Genomic DNA, 15,601 nt, shown 5'->3' with positions numbered 1-15,601 from the left:
AAGCTTTCTCTCCAAGCAAATGTACTCCGACTCGTCGATAATAGCTCCAACAACATGGAACGGTGGAGTGGGGACACAAGAGGACGAAATTCATCGAGTACTTCAGATGGTTCCCTGCAACGATTCCTTTCGCGACGCATCGTGTTTGACCTTTGTGTTCGACTGCGTTGGCGAGCTCCTTATCGATAAGGCCGAGGGTGACGACCTGGTGAAACTTTCAGCGCTTGCCGTCACTCAACCATGAGAAGGACATTTACTAGTGCTGGAAGCTCGACAATGTTTGCTGCACAAGATGGTTGAGTCGTGCGTTGTGGCTGGGAGTTGAATCATCTTTTTATTTGCATAATGACTGGTAATATATGTACATTAGTGTGGCCTTTAAAATATTTTAAATATTTTTGGACGTCCCCATTGATGATTGGCTGGTTTAAAATTTAAGATCCTGAAAGGTCGCGTATCCAAGGATCAGATCTTCCAGATTTCGGATGGTCTCCAATGTAAATCGAAAGATTTTCTTCTCCACTTCCAGATTCTCTAGCCTTGACACGCAGCTTTATTCACGTACTCATGGTGTTTTGTCGGCTGCTGTCCGCCGCGGTCTTCGGGTTTGGACTTGTGAGTTGGAGCGCTCTACCTTCAGCGCAAGCAGCGTTCTACGTGTGTCCTGAAGGATGCGCTGCCATGTTGCTACCTCGAGATATGGAGATGATCGACGACTGCATTTGTGACGACGGAGTGGATACCACAGCAGAGGAGGCGGCAGCAGACGCAATGGACACTGGAGAGTTCATCTGTAAAGGGCGATACAAGTCCAAACGCGGTGCACCAGCCCCCAGATCCTTCGCGGATTGCGACTGCTACCATCCGTACGAGAAGAACCCAAAGACGCAAGAATGCGTCCTAAATGGCTGCCCACGTGCAGGCAACTATGAACCGAAGCCCGACATGCTACAGGTCGAGTCGCTCGCTGACTGCACGTGCACAACGCCCTTTGTCAAAGTCGAGACTACTGGACAATGTGTAGGCGCAGACGACGTCAAAGCACCAGGTCGTGCCTACCAATGCCCACCCAACTCGACACCGACACCCGGTATTGTACCGCAATCATTCACTGACTGTCACTGCAGCTGGGGCTTCGTACGCAACAGCCTCGAAGCTTGCGAACGAGAGCACGCCGCTTATGTATGTCCTGTAAACTCCATCAAGCGGTCGGATCTTCCGATTGGGGAACGTCCTCGAGGATTCTTTGACTGCGAGTGTCTCTCTACTGGAGACTACCATCGAGATGAGGAAGCACACGCTTGTTGGCCAGCATCTTACATGCAGGCTCGAAAGGCGAAGAGGAAACACAATAACGTTCGGGATACCGAAGTGGATGAGTACGCCAACTTTGAAGTGGTAGACAGAGAAGCCACAGCGTACCAATGCCCGCCATTCTCTAGAGCTGTAGCCACCGTTCCGCACTCAATCGAGCAGTGTCAATGTATCCCCGGATACGCCTGGAAGATGCCAGAGATGACGTGTGTACGCACCTCTGCGTACAAATGTCCCCAACACGCTTACAAACGCAACAAACTTCAGAATTCCGAAGTCGAAACGAGCTTTGAGGACTGTGCGTGTGCACGTGGCTACTTCCTTGATGCAGTGGCTCAACGTTGCGTTCCGTGGATGTTAGCCAACTCGAACTCGTGTCCTCCGTTCGCCGTTCTCACTCAATGGCCTCTACAGAGCAATGCCAACTGCAAATGCGTGTACGGACTCAACGAAACCATTCACGAACAAGTGGACGATACTCGACGCAACGCTGACGACCAAGAAATTGTGAGGAATCGAAAGAAAGAGTGTAATTCGAGACCAGTAGATGCATCACGTCCAGATTTCTCGCAGTGTCCACACGACTCAATGGCTACAACGTGGCCTGTGGAGTCTGCAGATGACTGCACTTGTCTGTCTGGCTTCGAGATGGCTCCATTGAGTGAACAAGAGATCTCTCGTGGCGTAGGTGATGGCTTCCACTGTATGGCTACATCTGAGAGTAAAATACTCGCTGATGAAGCAGCAGCGGCCTGTCGAGCACCTGGAATTATTCACTCGTTAAGTGGAGAGTGTCGTCTACCCGTTGAAGAAATTCCAGAGCAGAAACTCACAGATACCAAGCCAGAAGGCGTACTGTTCAAGGGTATTGAGTATCACTACGAACTCGTGGATGACACGATCATGGTCATCCAAGGTGACGTCGCTATCGGTGAACGGTTTGTATGGGACGACGTGGATCCTGACGATCCAGAAGAAGTGACAACTCGTATTGAACACGTTCTGCATGGCTACTATGATTCAGGGAGGGACCACCGATGGCCACACGAACTCATGTGTTTCCAAGTGGATAAGAGCGCTCGCTCGTATCTACGCACCTTGTTGTCAGCTACAGAGCACATAACGCATGCTACAGGCTTCAGATTCCATCGGTGTGCGGGTGATAATTGCCGTACTGATACGAGCTGCAGAAGTCACGACTATGTGGTCGTACAAGGCGTCGAGTCTTCTTGTTATTCATTCGTGGGACGTATCGGCGGACCGCAACGACTAGGAGTGTCTGCAGACTGTGGACTTGGCAATGTCGTTCACGTTTTTCTCCACGCTGTTGGGCTAAGACACGCAGTGGACAGAGCAGATCGAGACGAACACGTACGTATCGCGTGGGAATGTATCCCTGAGTCCAAGCGAAGTTATTTTGTAGTGGAAGAAATGAGCTCTGCACCCACTACGCGAGCGAAGGACCGAGTGCTGGATCCTCCTCCGTACGATCTCTTCAGTATCATGCACCATCCAGTGGATGCGTTCGTACACTCCGACTCTGATGACACCATGCCGCAATGGTGTCCTAGTGTCGTTCCGTTGATCGCAGACGACGATAAACGTATAGCAGTGATGAAGAAGATGGGCCAACGCGAACGAATGACCACAACTGACGTCAAGTCTGTATGGGCTTTATACCCAGGGCTCAAGAAGAAGCACCACGACCATCAAAAGTCCGGAGAGAGTGGAGAAGCCCAAGCCGAAGAACTGCACGATAGTTTCTTGCATACAGACGAAGACGCGGTAGAGACCGAGTCTTCTGGGTATGGCGGACAACATCGCGGCTTCGGCCAACGCCTGGTAAGTTTCTTGGGCGCAGTCGTGACGCTTGTGGGTTTCGGGGCAATGCTGGCTTTTATCACCACGGAGCTAAGACGACGCGCACTGCTGAGCTCTGGGGATGACTATTTCTACGAGGCGCCACTTATTGACAGCAAGAACGACATCTGAAGCCATTTCCTGAGTGTACCGAGTCTATAATGCACAAAACAAACGTAACAAATTCACAGAAGGTTGCAGTATTTGAAGAATCGTCATCTTCACTCTAAAAAGTACTGGAATGACGTTCCATCTACTTGTCCTCAGCATTTTCCTCCGTTGCCTCCTCGCTGCTGGCCTCGCCGACCTGCTCCGGCTCCTCCACCTTGGGCTCCGGCAGCTTGCCATCTCCTCCTGCTAATATGTCGGCCAGTCGTGCATTCACGTACACGTCCCCCTTGTCTGCAAGGTACTTGGCCAGCGGAATCTGTGTAGAAAACAAATAAAAAAATCATGAATAAAACTCCACAACCAGCTACAGTCAGCTCCACGTACGTGCTCCTTGAGGATGCCTCCGTTCCCGTCCTGCAGCAGCTCGATGATGAGGTGGGAGTTAATCTGAAGCTCGTTGGCGGCCTCCTTGGCTAGTGCCACAGCCTCGTCCCATTTGCCCTGCTTCTTGGCGTTGAGCACACGGAACGTGTACATCTTGTAAGACATGGGCACACGCTTGGCCGCCATGATCTGTACGATCTCGTCGACGGTCTCCTGGTCCTCCTGCTTGGCAAAGTATTCGGCCAGGCGCACAAAGCTCTGGTTCTTAACGTAGTGACGCACATTTTCGGCCTGACGCAGGAAGTCAAGCGCCGTGTCGGCCGCGTCCTGTTTGATGCAAGCCGAGAAGAAGCTGCCGGTCGCGAATGTGGACGGGTAGGCCATCTTGGCATCGCACAGTAGAAGCGTCTTGTGCACCTGCAGAAGCTCGTCCTTGCCCTTCATTTCACGCACAATGTGGTCGATCTTAAGCGGCGTGAAGTAGAGCGGAGCCGTGGGGATGGACAGTCGTGCACCGATGGTCGTCAGCGCCTTAGTGATGTCTGCCACGCTACCCTCTACCTTGGGGTACTCCCAGTTGCCGCTGAAGGCGCGTACCGCCTGCTTACGAGCGGCCAAGGCAGCCGGAGACGCGCGCAACACCAGCGAGCGTACAGCCAGCATCGTCCTAGTAGATCAAGGCCAGTCAAGTGTTCGGCCGCAGCCTCTCGTTGCTCAAAATACCGTATTTCAACCAACTGTATACCGGTAATGGTTCAAATAGAAGGGATTTGTCTCCTAAAGGGTACACCGATACTAAACCGGTTTTCTGCTTTGTCTGGCTGTGCTTGTCTATCGGGCACAAAGGTAAGGAGACCGAAGGAACGATGTCGGGAGGTATGCAGGCGTTCCGCACGGTCATGTCGATTGGCCGGCGCCAGGGCGCGCGGCAGCTGGCGGCACGCTCACAGCGCGCACCGTTCTCGGCTGCGGCCGTACCCATGCGCTCGGCAGAGGAGTGGATGGAGAACATCAAACTGTCGGCCAAGAAGGACGTGCTGATCAAGCGCACGAAGCTGGCGTCGTTCCTTAAAACGGTGACGACGAGCGAGCAGCTGGAGGCGTCCAAGGAGATCATGAAGATTTACGAGCAGAAGCGCGTGGACCCGGATGCCAACGCCGCGGGTCTGTTCGTGAAGAAGGCGCTGGAACTCAACGCACCCGACGTTGCGTTCGATGTGCTGGAAGCCAACTACCGTATCGGCCTCTTCCTGGAGCCTGCTACACTTAACAAGCTGCTGTCCAAATTCCTTAAGGACGGAGAGTTCGACAAGGTCTTTACGCTGCACAAGATCGGCCACAGCAAGTACAACGTCAAGAGCACGGAGCGCACCTACGACATCCTCATCCGGGCGGCCATCGAGCAGGAAGACTACGACAAGGCCGTGGACTTCCTCAAGACGGCAGCGTACGTGATATAAGCTGCAGTTATATCGATGTAGTGATGCTAATTTTGTTGTTGTTGTGGCTACAGTGAGGCGCAGAAGCTGCAGCGCGTGACGTGCAACAACCTGCTGTTCAAGCTGAAGGACAACGACATGCAGGATAAGGTACGGTCATACAATATTAAGGGTGCTAGTGATTCAGATATTAACGTTGGCTACTGCTTCTGCTACAGATTGACGAGGTCGCTGCGCTCATGAAGATGGCGGGTGTTGAGCCTAACGACACGACCAAGAAGATCCTGCTGTAGACCGGACCTGTCTAGCCTGGCACAAGCCATTGCACATATAGCCACAACGAAATAAAAAGCAAAAAAAGCACTGAAGGACAATACCTGCATGGCCGGACGGTTGATTTAGTTTTCCGTAACCAAGTTGCTGTCGATAGAAGTCGTTTATGCGTTCTACGCGAAGGTTTATTACCATGATTTGGCTACAGCGGATGGTCTCTACATCCCAGTATTTCCTTCTTACCAAGTGAGTCTAACTTACTTGGTCTGGTTCTTGACGCCGAGGATACGGGCTCGGATCTCGTCCTGGTCTCCCAGGTAGAAGGCGCTGAGAGGTGCAATGGCGTCCTTGTGCGGGATGGGCTTGAGGTTCTCGTCCAGGTGGTAGACGAGCGGGGCGCCCGTGGGGATGTTGAGGCCCGTGATCTCGTCCTCCGAGATATTGTCCAGGTGCTTGACAAGAGCACGCAGACTGTTACCGTGAGCGGCGATCACCACGTTCTTGCCCGCCTTGATGCTAGGCACAATGGTGCTCTCCCACTCGGGCAGTACGCGGGCGGCCGTGAGTTCCAGAGACTCGGCCAGAGGCAGATCCGCCTTAGGGACGTCCTTGTACCGGATATCATTGCCCGGGTAGTACTCGCTGGACGTGTCGAGGTCCGGAGGCGGAATGTTGTAGCTACGTCGCCACTCAAGAACCTTCTCAGCACCGTGCTTCTCGACCGTGGCCTGCTTGTCTAGACCCGTGAGCGCGCCGTAGTGGCGCTCATTGAGACGCCAGGTCTTGAACACGGGGATCCACATCTGGTCGGTCTGTTCCAGCACGTGCCAAAGGGTACGGATAGCGCGCTTCAGATACGACGTGTAGGCAATGTCGAAGGTGTATCCCTCCTTCTTAAGCAGCTGCCCGGCAGCGGCCGCCTCCTTGTTGCCCTTTTCCGAGAGCTGCACGTCGTACCAGCCCGTAAAGAGGTTCTTCTTGTTCCACTCACTCTCACCGTGGCGAATCAGCACCAGCGTGTGCGTGTGCTTCATGGCCTTCTGCTGCTGGTGCAGCATGCCCAACGAGCGGTTGGCCACGCGCGAGGACATGGCGCGCGAGGACATGGCGAGCGAGCGACGCAGAGCGAGAACCATTGTGAGGCTTTGGCTTGAGTGACAAGACGCAAATCGGTTTCTGCTTGGGGGCGAATCGATGGATCGGATCTGTGGCTCAACTTGCACAGTCATTGGCCAAAACAACTCACAATCTTCATGAGTAAGCGACCGTCAGATGCCATCAGCACGAAAAAAACCATCAAAAAGATTTTGGGGTTTTTCTGGAGGAATGCCAACAGCAAGGTTTATTTGGGTTATTCGGAACCCAAATAGACTGGGTCAAATTTTGGGTTGTAATAAGATAGGTTTGGATGGCATTCAGACGAAAAAAATCCATTAAAATTTTAATGGTTTTTTCGTCTGAATGCCATCCCGGCCAATCAGATCTTCTCATGATATATAGTAGTATTATTATGAGAAGTAGCGCATACTACCATTTACGTTGATTTACTACTACTAATTCTATTATGATAGTGCTCTTATACTTGATGAACAAATCAGGAGCAACTTATTCGAATCAGATGCTATTGAAATATAGGGAAACTCAGATCCGCTCAGTTCAAAAGCAAACATGCTCTTCAACTGTCAAACTCGTTCTTCATCCATTTTTCAAACGGAAGGAATCAGAAGCGATACCGGAAATTTGAGAAAAAAAAGCAGTATTCAAACTTAAATGATTAAATGACAAGACAAGTATATTGAATAATATCCTGTCAGTCCAAGATCGCCTGCTAAAGCTAGCAGTTGCACTGCATCATTACAAAAACAGAAGCCGATGGAGCTGCGATATCAAACGTGCATTGATTCATTCTGTGTCGCTCTTCTCGTCGCAGTGCGAGTCCGAGTAGAGTTGGCTTTATAGCATGCAAAGTACTGAAGTAAGCGCTGACGGAAAAGCCAGAGAACTACAAGTTGCAGTCCGTTCCAGTGCAAGACTCCGCGCGCATGAAAGCTGCTGACTGACTAGATATCCTCCTGCGACTTCCGCACAATACGACGGCAGCGCTTCTTGAAACCATCCTTGTCGGTTCGCCACTCCACCTGAACAACATAACATCATCAGTTCGACCAACACTCTCAGACAAGCACTCTTCATTTAACGTACCGCAGCGTCGATATTGGCGGGTGAGTCGTCGTTCGGGTCCGAGAGCATGGAAATGACCGACACTAGAATAGACTCGACGCCGAGAATCGGACGCCATCGCTCATCCGCCGTCTCCTGCTGGTTCAATTGGTCCTCTCCAGGAGGGTGAAGGATCGAGATGCATACCACGCCGTTCGGGTACACTACAGCAGATAAATAAATCATCGTCAATAACCCCACTTCTCTGCCAATGCGGTAGAGGTAATAGTCCTCTTAAAGATGGTGTCCACATACCATTGGGGTGCCACATCTCCGACTTGAACGTCATCTTGGGCGGCATGTTGGGGAAATCGGACGGAAACTCGAGCACCGCCTTGAAGAATCCACCTTCGTACAGTGTATCGGGCGGGCCAACCAGCAGGATTTCCCAGTTGAAGATGTTTTCATCGTCGCCCAGACCCACGGATACGCCCTCGGGTGGGTTACGACTCATTTCTAAGTAGCAAAAAGATCCACTCAGTTAACAAACATTTCCATGGGCTATTGGCGGTGTATTGGAGCGGGAACAGCGCCATACGCCAAATTCATGCAAAGGGGAAGAGCATCACACACCTAAAAACTGCCTCCGAAGAAGCTCCTTCGCATAGTCCGTCGCGCCGGCCATCCTTCTCGAAGACTCCGATCCCTTTTAGTTGTGATCGCGTGGCTCAAACCGCCCTCGGAAAACGCTACATGATTGGTTGAAAAGGTTTCAAATATCGACCAATGAAATCTTTATAAAAACGATACGTTGTCAATCTAAAGAGTGTCTTCTGTACATGGACACTTTAGTTGTGTCCTCAATGTTTAATGGAGATCTTCATCTCCCCTTCTCAATTCGGATCTCGGACAAATTGTTGATTGTGCTCGTCTGAACGAAAGTTGACTTGGCAGGCGCAATGATCGGGCCCTTGATGGCCTGCTCGCGCTCGATCCTCGAGGCAGCATTGAAGACGTACACACCGAAGATTACGAGTACCATTCCGCACCAGTTGAGCGGCGTCACATCCTCTCCATAGCGATAAATGGACAGTACGATGATCAGAGCGCGCTTCACGCAGTTGGCTACACTGTGTGTTACCGGCGACACCAGACTCATTAGCATGTACGCAAGCGCACTCTGGATGTAGAAGCACATGCCGTCCAAAACGAGCACCAGGAAGACGTACGTCGTCGAGCGATCTGTCTTCTTAGCTTCCAGAGCCGGATCAGGTGGCGTCGCCATCCAGTTGTAGGCGATGAACATGAGCTGCATGGCCACGGCGATAATGCTAGTGTACAGCTGCAGTTGCGAGGTTCTGCGAGATCATAGGAGTAAGTACATTGGATGACGCAGGCAGCAGCTGCTTGCACACTTACGAGTAAGAGCGGTTCAGTAGTCTCTTGGTCAATACGTTCTGGATGCAATCAACACAGTTGGACATGAGCGCTGCAATGAATCCGATGACGTGGAAGGAACTGTCCGACAAGCTGCAGAAAATGAGGCCCGAGACGATAGGAATAAGCGAAAAATTCACCCTCCATCCCGTGCGCTGTCCCAGCAACAAGTAAGTCAATACGACCGTGAAGAATGGCGCCGAGGACTTGATCGTTTCTGGAACGAGAGGTTCATACAATGAGCTCAACGTCACGACATTTGTACGGCGATGACAATGCGCAACGTACGTGTGAAGGAGACAGCGATGTATTTAAGCGCCGTAAGTCCCAGCAAAACAGTGAGGATGCGCACTCCAGCGAGCAGCACCATGTCCTTGAGTCCGTCGTCTAGCACCTTGCGCATGCTACGTTTGCATACGGTCCAGCCAACGAGGTAGAGCTCAGAGCCCAGGCCACCCACGACAGACATACCTAGCTGCGCGAGCGACAGCAAATTGGAGTCCACACGCAGCTTGGCCACCACGTAGCGGTTAGTCCACAGCGTCACGAGGCTGATCACATACCAGGCTGCACGAAGACAAGTGAGTCCACAGCAATCCGAGAGGATACAACAATACGAAGTACACACCAGCAATGCAGACGACGACTTTGCTCTCAGTGTTATGCAGGGCGAAAGCGGCCTTCTTGTCGTGGAACTCCCCCATGGCTGGAGCTGCTACGTCACGCCCTGACTCGCGGTGCCAAAGTGTTCCTGTACAACGCGACTGAACTTTACCAGCAGGCGGGATCTGATTGGACGCTCTGATAGGCTTTTGGCGATTGGTCGAAATTGTTGTTAAATTAAAATGGGCTCAAAATACATGGCTACATTTAGCTTCAAGGACTGCAAGCTAAAAGCTCGGCGAGGCTCTGACGAACTTGCGGCATTGCTGCTGTCATGGGGGCGTCAAGCTCCAAGCCAGCGCCACACAGGATCGAGCCGGAGGCTACAGGAGTGGAGGTTTTCCAGAATCCGACGTCTGAAGCTCCGCAAGAGAGCAAAAAGCGACAGAAAGCCGTCGCTCCAACTCAAGGGGCCGCAGTACACGTTGTGCGAACAATTATGCAAGAGTCAATGCTAACAGCCAGTGGATCAGAGACCGCGAAAGAGGACAAACAGGCAGCAAAAGAGGAAAAGCAAAAGAAGAAACGACGTCGCAGCAAAAAGGAAAAGAACAAAACAGAGCCACCGAAGTTGGTGCGGGCACAGACACAACTGAATGAGCTTAAGAACGTCAAGCCGCTGCTGCAGCAAACCCCCCAGGCGAGACAACAGCACTTTGAACAGATCCAGGTCGCATATGCGCTGGATGAAGAGGCGAAGAAGGCTCCATCATCCGATAGTCGATCACGATTCTTTCACTTCGAAAGCTGGCGAAAGTCACCACAGTTACCTTCTGGTAAAGGTGATTCATCGATGGCCGAATCAGCAACTTCATTAGCACGCTCTCAGGTGAGTTTACCTGGTAACAACTTACATCTTCAATTATACTCATTCTTTTCGATGTCTTGAATAATACAGTCGAACGGAGTAGCCCGACCTTGTAGTCGGAATTCAGTATCAAATGACATAGAAGATATCGAAGACAGTCGCGATCTAAGTGACGTTGAGACGATACCTCTACCACCGGTATCAAGAATGACAGCAATAACAGCACCAACAATAACTACGACACCAAATTTCCTGACAGCTTCCAACCAAGTAGAATATGGTCGCCCAGACATTCAAACAACCCCAGTTATCCGTGTCAAAACGAGCGACCGACAGACTCCTGAAAGAGCCAAGCATTCCTTACGATCCCAGCGCTCAGACCTCCGCCTTGATGACGTAGATGAAGACCTCATGGAGCATATTCTAACGAATGATTATCATTGAGCATTCAACACCAATATTTTTATTAGTGCTAGTACTATTTTATATTTCAAGAATGTCATTCGAACTATAAAATAGTACTAATACGTCTGGTAACGTATTAGTTTTAAAAACTCCATTTAATACCTCGCTTAAGTCCGTCTGATCGTATCATTCGCACAAGGGGGAGAACTGGAAGAAGCTCAAGTCATGGCGCAGTGGAGACGCTTCGCGTTCTTCGACAAGGAGGTTCTCAAGGATGCAAATGGGCCATGGATGAAGGTTCGCCTAATCTCTTTCTAACGTCATAATTTCTGTTCTCTAACTCGGTGTCTAACGCTGGCAATCTCAATCCAACCGCAGGGAGTCGACATCACGAGTATGAGTGCCAATCGAGGGCTCATCTGCGTAGGAGACGCTGACGGTTTCGTGCACTTGGCCAACCGCTCACTGGAGGCCCGTAAGTTCCAAGCACACGAGCTGTTCGTGTCACACGTCGTCATGGTGCGTCATTCATTGCATGAAGATCTATAATACTTGCCTCTAAAGACTAAAATCCGATGAATTCTACTCCGATAGATGAAACGCAGCAACGTCCTAGTGACAATCGGTGACGGCATTGACCCGCGACCGGATGAGCTGCGCGAACAGTCCAAGGCCATCGCTGAAGCTGGCCGATCACCGAACGCCGAAGAAGTACGTGCCATCTACTATTAAATTATCATCAAAGAGAGGCTAATGAGAATATTACGACAATGATTCAGATGTACACTTCCAAACCATCAGGGAAGAGTACAGCAGTGGTGCGTTTCTGGCGCACAGACCAGCAAGACCGAGAGGGCAAGCCCAAGTTATTGCAACAGATTCCTGTTTTCGCCAAGAAATACCCGGAGGAGGCAGTCACAGCGTTCGCAGTGAACGACGACTTGAGTCAATTTGCAGTAGGACTGAAGAACGGCGCCGTGATCTTGTTCCGCAGCGACTTAAAGCGTCGTGCTGACCGTCCCCCTCATCTCCTGCAACCTGCTGGCCAGTATCCAGTCACTGGACTGTCCTTCACCAGTAAACCGGTCACGGCGACTGTATCTCACGTGTTTTTGTATGCCTCTACTCGACGAGGACTCACGTGTTACCACTGCTCGCACGACGACCCTGCCTTGGTGAAGAGTGCTGGTGGAGCTGCGGCTCTCCCACCACGTACGACGGTGCTGGATGAACGTGGCGTGGATATGAACTGCTCGTGTGTGAACGAGGAAGGAGAGATCGCTGTGGGCCAGACAGATGCTGTGTACTTCTACACAACTGAAGATCGCTCGGTGTGTTTCGGCTTTGAAGGCGAGAAGAAGTATTTATGCTTCTTCAAGCATTATCTTCTGGTAGCACACGTGGATCCGCGTGGACGACATCAAGTGAATGTGTACGATCTGCAGAACAAGTTCATTGCGTTTAACTGGACTTTAACCAGCACAAACCCCAAGGGGCCGATGCGTAAGCCACCGCTCGCATCAAACGCCAGAGCCCCCGGTGCACGTTTCGGATTGGATGAAATGGAAGAAGTTCGTCACGTGGTGTGTGAATTCGGCGCTATCTTCGTGGTGTCTTCTATGGGTCATGTATACCGCTTAAGCGAGAAGGATACGACGTCCAAGTTGGAGATTTTATTCCGCAAGAACCTGTATTCGATCGCTATTTCGTTGGCCTTCAGCTCCAACTACGATGTCAACAGTATCATCGACATCTTCCGCATGTATGGAGACCATTTGTACCAGAAAGGAGACTACGATGGATCGTTGCGTCAATATGTGCGTACAATTGGTCATGTCGAGCCATCGTACGTGATTCGTCGCTTCCTGGACGCACAACGTATCCATAACCTCACAGCTTATCTCGAAGCTCTTCACGAGAAGGCTTTCGCTAACGCCGAGCACACGACGCTATTGCTGAACTGCTACACGAAGCTGAAGGATGTCAAGAAGCTGGATAAATTCATCCAACTGGACGAGGTGATCGACGCCAAGAAAACGAAAAGTGACAGTGATTCCGGTGATTTAACGCCCAGGAACGGAGCCGCAGCCAATCTGAACTTCGACGTGGAGACTGCCATCAGTGTGTTATGGGAGAATTATCCGCAACACGCGTTGACGCTGGCGAAGAAACATGAAGAACACAGTTGGTACTTGAAGATTCAACTGGATCATATCAGCTACGTCGACTCAGAGGACTCTGCTGCGTTGTCAGAGAGCGAGAAGGAACGTGTGGCTGATGCATTGGAGTACATCGAGCATCTGAGCTTTTCGGAAGCCGATTCGAACTTAAGGAAGTATGGACGTACTTTGGTTACACACATGCCAGCCCCCACGACGGAGCTGTTGAAGCGTCTATGTACTGGGAAGTTCGTGCCGGGTAACCCGTCGTTGAAGTCGGACCCGGGCGATTTCCTCCACTTGTTTGTGTCGCATCGCGCTCAACTCAAGGAATTCCTGCAGTATATTGTGGAGGTGGAGACGGTGAGCAACACATCGATCGGTAACACGTTACTGGAGATGGTTTTGAGTGACGATGACGAGGAAGAAGGCGGAACTCGCTCGGTGGAGGAGAAGGAAGAAGCGGTGCTGCGTATTCTGGACAACCCTCGCGTTAAGTACGATGAAGACCATGCGCTGATTCACTTGCAGATGCACGGCATGAAGAAGGGCAAGCGCTATCTGTACAACAAGCTGCACATGTACCACATGTTAGTGCAGTTCCACATCGAGGAGAATGATGATCAGAGTATTCTTGAAGAGGTCCGTAAACACGGAGAGAAGGACCCAAATCTCTGGTCGTTGGCCTTGAAATACTTCGCAGAACGAGGACCTTTACCCAAGGGAGCTACCGGTGGAGAAGAGTGGAAGGAACTGAAGCAATTGCTGGCTCTTATTGACACGAACCCAGCGATTCCTCCACTTCAAGTTGTGCAGGTGTTGAGTCAGTCCAGGGAGCTGCCGGTGTCGGTGATCAAGCAGTATGTGGTGAACCAGCTGGCTAGTGACGAGAAGAAAATTGAAGAAGACGAGGAGAAGATCAAGGCGTTTAAGGGTGACACGAAGCAGATGAAGGAGGAGATTGCCCAACTCAGTAGTCGCGCTGTGGTCTTCCAGGCCACAAAGTGCGATCTGTGCAACCACGACTTGGATCTCCCAGCAGTGCACTTCATGTGTCAACACAGTTTCCACTTGAACTGCATCTCCGAGACGGACCGGGAGTGTATCACGTGCTCAATGGACCATCGTCACATTCTGGGGCTCAAGACGCAGCTTGAACAGAAGGCTGGGAACCACGAACAGTTCTACAACCAATTGGAGACCGCGGCGGATGGCTTCCACACCATCGCAGAGTACTTTGGCAAGGGAATCTTCAAGAGCAACGAGGTCGTGCTGGACGAGGGATCCTTCGAGACGCGCTTCAGTGCCGAGTTTTAGCTTGATAAAGTTCACTTGTGTGTTAATTTTCCGCCTTTATCATCACGTCAAGTCGATTATGTCTACTGTATCTCCCCTTTTGCGTTTTCTGCCTGCTCTGCGTGGAACATCATCGTGCTTTTCCTCACCGTCGTCATCTAACAGATCGATAACGGCTGGTACGTTCGCTATGGTCTCATGTGCATCATCCTCCTCCTCAAGGACAATAATATCACTCGCGCTTGGGTCTGGTGCTTGCTGCCTTGCTCCATTGCTAGTCGAGTCCTCGTCGTCATCGCTACTTTCAATTCCTAGCACTTCATGCGACGCTCCTGGATGAAGCACATTGCGGCAGTGCTCGTTGTCTCTCCGTCGTCTCTCAGCCGCCTCCAAGATCTTTCTCCGAAGTGCCTGAGGATTGAAAATCTCATTGGACGCTGCACTTAATGATCCAAGTCGCCGACTTGTCTCGCCTCCAAGCAGCGAGTTGTACTGCTCTCTCCGTTTTGCTGCCAGCACAGCGGCGACGCGAATAGGGACGCTAATATTGTCCCCACCAAGTCTTTGGCCTGTTCCTGCGGCTGCGAATCTGACGCCTTCTTCTCCGACTAGACCACGCACCATGAGCATTTCCATCTCATGCTTAAGCTCATCCAGGTACTTGTAGAAGGCCTCGTTGTGGGGGCCATGCACCATGTGTGTGAGCTCATGCAGCAGCGTTTCCAGTAACGCCTCGTAGGGATAAAAGGATTTGGGCGTTCGCTTCGGTCTTACTGAGGAGAGCAGCAATTACATAACTTAACTACGTTGTTGACGGTAATACAGTGAGTGACGTACAACGGACGTAGATTTTGGCGCCGCGGTTCACGTTCATGCCCAGCAGAGCGCCATCTTTCGGGAAAAACTCGTGCAGTCGCCGAACGTGGAAGCGTCTGCGAGTCAGGATCGGTAACACGGCCACGGCCAAACGCTCCAGGAGGTGCTGGGCCTGCACGCGCTGCGGCTGCCGCACCAGCGCCTTGACCTCGGTGATGGCGAACGACGTCATCGCTCATTGGCTAAATGAAAATGAAATCGTTTCAAATTTCGGTGGTCGTCATCCGTTTCAAGTTGAAGTGGGAAGCTGATGAGTCAAGCGCGGTTGATGGTGGACGAGAGAGTAGTTGCAGACTGCAGCTTGGAGCAGCTTTTTCTACTGCGAATGCGTCTACAGCACCTACGATTCGGTTTTACATCAAAATGAGAGGTGTTCCATCTCGGCGCTATCTATGCTGCCACTCGGCACTCATCAG

General features: G+C 51.3%; 9 protein-coding genes across 12 annotated transcripts; 4 read left to right on the top strand and 5 right to left on the bottom strand.

Annotated features, from left to right (window-relative positions):
• The first annotated feature begins 493 nt into the window (after window positions 1-493).
• Window positions 494-3,690, top strand: PPTG_09262 (hypothetical protein). Its single transcript, XM_008904155.1, has one exon. It carries the CDS (start codon window positions 568-570, stop codon window positions 3,304-3,306), a length of 2,739 nt encoding a protein of 912 aa, XP_008902403.1. The 5' UTR covers window positions 494-567; the 3' UTR covers window positions 3,307-3,690.
• Window positions 3,315-4,408, bottom strand: PPTG_09261 (hypothetical protein). Its single transcript, XM_008904154.1, has 2 exons — window positions 3,670-4,408; window positions 3,315-3,601 (listed from the first exon to the last, which is right to left on the bottom strand). Exons 1-2 carry the CDS (start codon window positions 4,330-4,332, stop codon window positions 3,428-3,430), a joined length of 837 nt encoding a protein of 278 aa, XP_008902402.1. The 5' UTR covers window positions 4,333-4,408; the 3' UTR covers window positions 3,315-3,427.
• Window positions 4,409-4,468: 60 nt separating this feature from the next.
• On the top strand, window positions 4,469-5,738 carry PPTG_09260 (hypothetical protein). The gene is made up of 3 exons (XM_008904153.1): window positions 4,469-5,116; window positions 5,183-5,258; window positions 5,327-5,738. The coding sequence occupies exons 1-3, from the start codon at window positions 4,536-4,538 to the stop codon at window positions 5,399-5,401; spliced, it is 732 nt and encodes a 243-aa protein (XP_008902401.1). The 5' UTR covers window positions 4,469-4,535; the 3' UTR covers window positions 5,402-5,738.
• Window positions 5,485-6,575, bottom strand: PPTG_09259 (hypothetical protein). Its single transcript, XM_008904152.1, has one exon. The coding sequence runs from the start codon at window positions 6,515-6,517 to the stop codon at window positions 5,639-5,641; it is 879 nt and encodes a 292-aa protein (XP_008902400.1). The 5' UTR covers window positions 6,518-6,575; the 3' UTR covers window positions 5,485-5,638.
• A 577-nt stretch (window positions 6,576-7,152) lies between these two features.
• Window positions 7,153-8,273, bottom strand: PPTG_09258 (hypothetical protein). Its single transcript, XM_008904151.1, has 4 exons — window positions 8,175-8,273; window positions 7,857-8,057; window positions 7,584-7,765; window positions 7,153-7,519 (listed from the first exon to the last, which is right to left on the bottom strand). Exons 1-4 carry the CDS (start codon window positions 8,224-8,226, stop codon window positions 7,442-7,444), a joined length of 513 nt encoding a protein of 170 aa, XP_008902399.1. The 5' UTR covers window positions 8,227-8,273; the 3' UTR covers window positions 7,153-7,441.
• A 25-nt stretch (window positions 8,274-8,298) lies between these two features.
• Window positions 8,299-9,785, bottom strand: PPTG_09257 (hypothetical protein). 3 transcript variants are annotated; one of them, XM_008904150.1, is made up of 5 exons: window positions 9,607-9,785; window positions 9,267-9,545; window positions 8,961-9,195; window positions 8,771-8,899; window positions 8,299-8,671 (listed from the first exon to the last, which is right to left on the bottom strand). In XM_008904150.1, exons 1-5 carry the CDS (start codon window positions 9,680-9,682, stop codon window positions 8,422-8,424), a joined length of 969 nt encoding a protein of 322 aa, XP_008902398.1. In that variant the 5' UTR covers window positions 9,683-9,785; the 3' UTR covers window positions 8,299-8,421. The 3 variants fall into 3 exon arrangements, with proteins under 3 accessions (XP_008902398.1, XP_008902396.1, XP_008902397.1); XM_008904148.1 differs by having other exon boundaries at window positions 8,299-8,899; XM_008904149.1 differs by having other exon boundaries at window positions 8,299-8,899; window positions 9,267-9,785.
• A 45-nt stretch (window positions 9,786-9,830) lies between these two features.
• On the top strand, window positions 9,831-10,944 carry PPTG_09256 (hypothetical protein). The gene is made up of 2 exons (XM_008904147.1): window positions 9,831-10,470; window positions 10,540-10,944. Exons 1-2 carry the CDS (start codon window positions 9,916-9,918, stop codon window positions 10,891-10,893), a joined length of 909 nt encoding a protein of 302 aa, XP_008902395.1. The 5' UTR covers window positions 9,831-9,915; the 3' UTR covers window positions 10,894-10,944.
• Window positions 10,945-11,061: 117 nt separating this feature from the next.
• PPTG_09255 (hypothetical protein) lies at window positions 11,062-14,396 on the top strand. The gene is made up of 4 exons (XM_008904146.1): window positions 11,062-11,151; window positions 11,233-11,373; window positions 11,449-11,565; window positions 11,634-14,396. The coding sequence occupies exons 1-4, from the start codon at window positions 11,080-11,082 to the stop codon at window positions 14,328-14,330; spliced, it is 3,027 nt and encodes a 1,008-aa protein (XP_008902394.1). The 5' UTR covers window positions 11,062-11,079; the 3' UTR covers window positions 14,331-14,396.
• Window positions 13,635-15,390, bottom strand: PPTG_09254. Of its 2 annotated transcripts, none has more exons than XM_008904144.1 (2): window positions 15,147-15,390; window positions 13,635-15,078 (listed from the first exon to the last, which is right to left on the bottom strand). In XM_008904144.1, the coding sequence occupies exons 1-2, from the start codon at window positions 15,362-15,364 to the stop codon at window positions 14,373-14,375; spliced, it is 924 nt and encodes a 307-aa protein (XP_008902392.1). In that variant the 5' UTR covers window positions 15,365-15,390; the 3' UTR covers window positions 13,635-14,372. The 2 variants fall into 2 exon arrangements, with proteins under 2 accessions (XP_008902392.1, XP_008902393.1); XM_008904145.1 differs by having other exon boundaries at window positions 13,688-15,082; window positions 15,147-15,388.
• Window positions 15,391-15,601: the final 211 nt, after the last annotated feature.

The sequence above is a fragment of the Phytophthora parasitica genome (genome assembly GCF_000247585.1).
Source record: "Phytophthora parasitica INRA-310 unplaced genomic scaffold supercont2.17, whole genome shotgun sequence".
Taxonomy (NCBI): domain Eukaryota; phylum Oomycota; class Peronosporomycetes; order Peronosporales; family Peronosporaceae; genus Phytophthora; species Phytophthora nicotianae.
The sequence above is the reverse complement of the archived record's forward strand: the minus strand, read 5'-3'. Positions and strand labels throughout refer to the sequence as shown.

Excerpts from the sequence above, each read along its gene's own strand:
- PPTG_09262 (XM_008904155.1), top strand. The coding sequence starts at position 568 with ATGGTGTTTTGTCGGCTGCTGTCCGCCGCGGTCTTCGGGTTTGGACTT.
- PPTG_09261 (XM_008904154.1), bottom strand. The coding sequence starts at position 4,332 with ATGCTGGCTGTACGCTCGCTGGTGTTGCGCGCGTCTCCGGCTGCCTTG. Across the intron at positions 3,602-3,669 it reads GAGGCATCCTCAAGGAGCAC|ATTCCGCTGGCCAAGTACCT; the intron begins GTACGTGGAGCT and ends TTTTCTACACAG.
- PPTG_09260 (XM_008904153.1), top strand. The coding sequence starts at position 4,536 with ATGTCGGGAGGTATGCAGGCGTTCCGCACGGTCATGTCGATTGGCCGG. Across the intron at positions 5,117-5,182 it reads GACTTCCTCAAGACGGCAGC|TGAGGCGCAGAAGCTGCAGC; the intron begins GTACGTGATATA and ends TTGTGGCTACAG. Across the intron at positions 5,259-5,326 it reads ACAACGACATGCAGGATAAG|ATTGACGAGGTCGCTGCGCT; the intron begins GTACGGTCATAC and ends CTTCTGCTACAG.
- PPTG_09259 (XM_008904152.1), bottom strand. The coding sequence starts at position 6,517 with ATGGTTCTCGCTCTGCGTCGCTCGCTCGCCATGTCCTCGCGCGCCATG.
- PPTG_09258 (XM_008904151.1), bottom strand. The coding sequence starts at position 8,226 with ATGGCCGGCGCGACGGACTATGCGAAGGAGCTTCTTCGGAGGCAGTTT. Across the intron at positions 7,766-7,856 it reads GGAGATGTGGCACCCCAATG|TGTACCCGAACGGCGTGGTA; the intron begins GTATGTGGACAC and ends TATCTGCTGTAG. Across the intron at positions 7,520-7,583 it reads CCGCCAATATCGACGCTGCG|GTGGAGTGGCGAACCGACAA; the intron begins GTACGTTAAATG and ends TATGTTGTTCAG.
- PPTG_09257 (XM_008904148.1), bottom strand. The coding sequence starts at position 9,682 with ATGGGGGAGTTCCACGACAAGAAGGCCGCTTTCGCCCTGCATAACACT. Across the intron at positions 9,196-9,266 it reads CATCGCTGTCTCCTTCACAC|AAACGATCAAGTCCTCGGCG; the intron begins GTACGTTGCGCA and ends CTCTCGTTCCAG. Across the intron at positions 8,900-8,960 it reads CTACTGAACCGCTCTTACTC|AACCTCGCAACTGCAGCTGT; the intron begins GTAAGTGTGCAA and ends ATGATCTCGCAG.
- PPTG_09256 (XM_008904147.1), top strand. The coding sequence starts at position 9,916 with ATGGGGGCGTCAAGCTCCAAGCCAGCGCCACACAGGATCGAGCCGGAG. Across the intron at positions 10,471-10,539 it reads CTTCATTAGCACGCTCTCAG|TCGAACGGAGTAGCCCGACC; the intron begins GTGAGTTTACCT and ends TGAATAATACAG.
- PPTG_09255 (XM_008904146.1), top strand. The coding sequence starts at position 11,080 with ATGGCGCAGTGGAGACGCTTCGCGTTCTTCGACAAGGAGGTTCTCAAG. Across the intron at positions 11,152-11,232 it reads CAAATGGGCCATGGATGAAG|GGAGTCGACATCACGAGTAT; the intron begins GTTCGCCTAATC and ends ATCCAACCGCAG. Across the intron at positions 11,374-11,448 it reads TCGTGTCACACGTCGTCATG|ATGAAACGCAGCAACGTCCT; the intron begins GTGCGTCATTCA and ends CTACTCCGATAG.
- PPTG_09254 (XM_008904144.1), bottom strand. The coding sequence starts at position 15,364 with ATGAGCGATGACGTCGTTCGCCATCACCGAGGTCAAGGCGCTGGTGCG. Across the intron at positions 15,079-15,146 it reads CGCCAAAATCTACGTCCGTT|ACCGAAGCGAACGCCCAAAT; the intron begins GTACGTCACTCA and ends CTCCTCAGTAAG.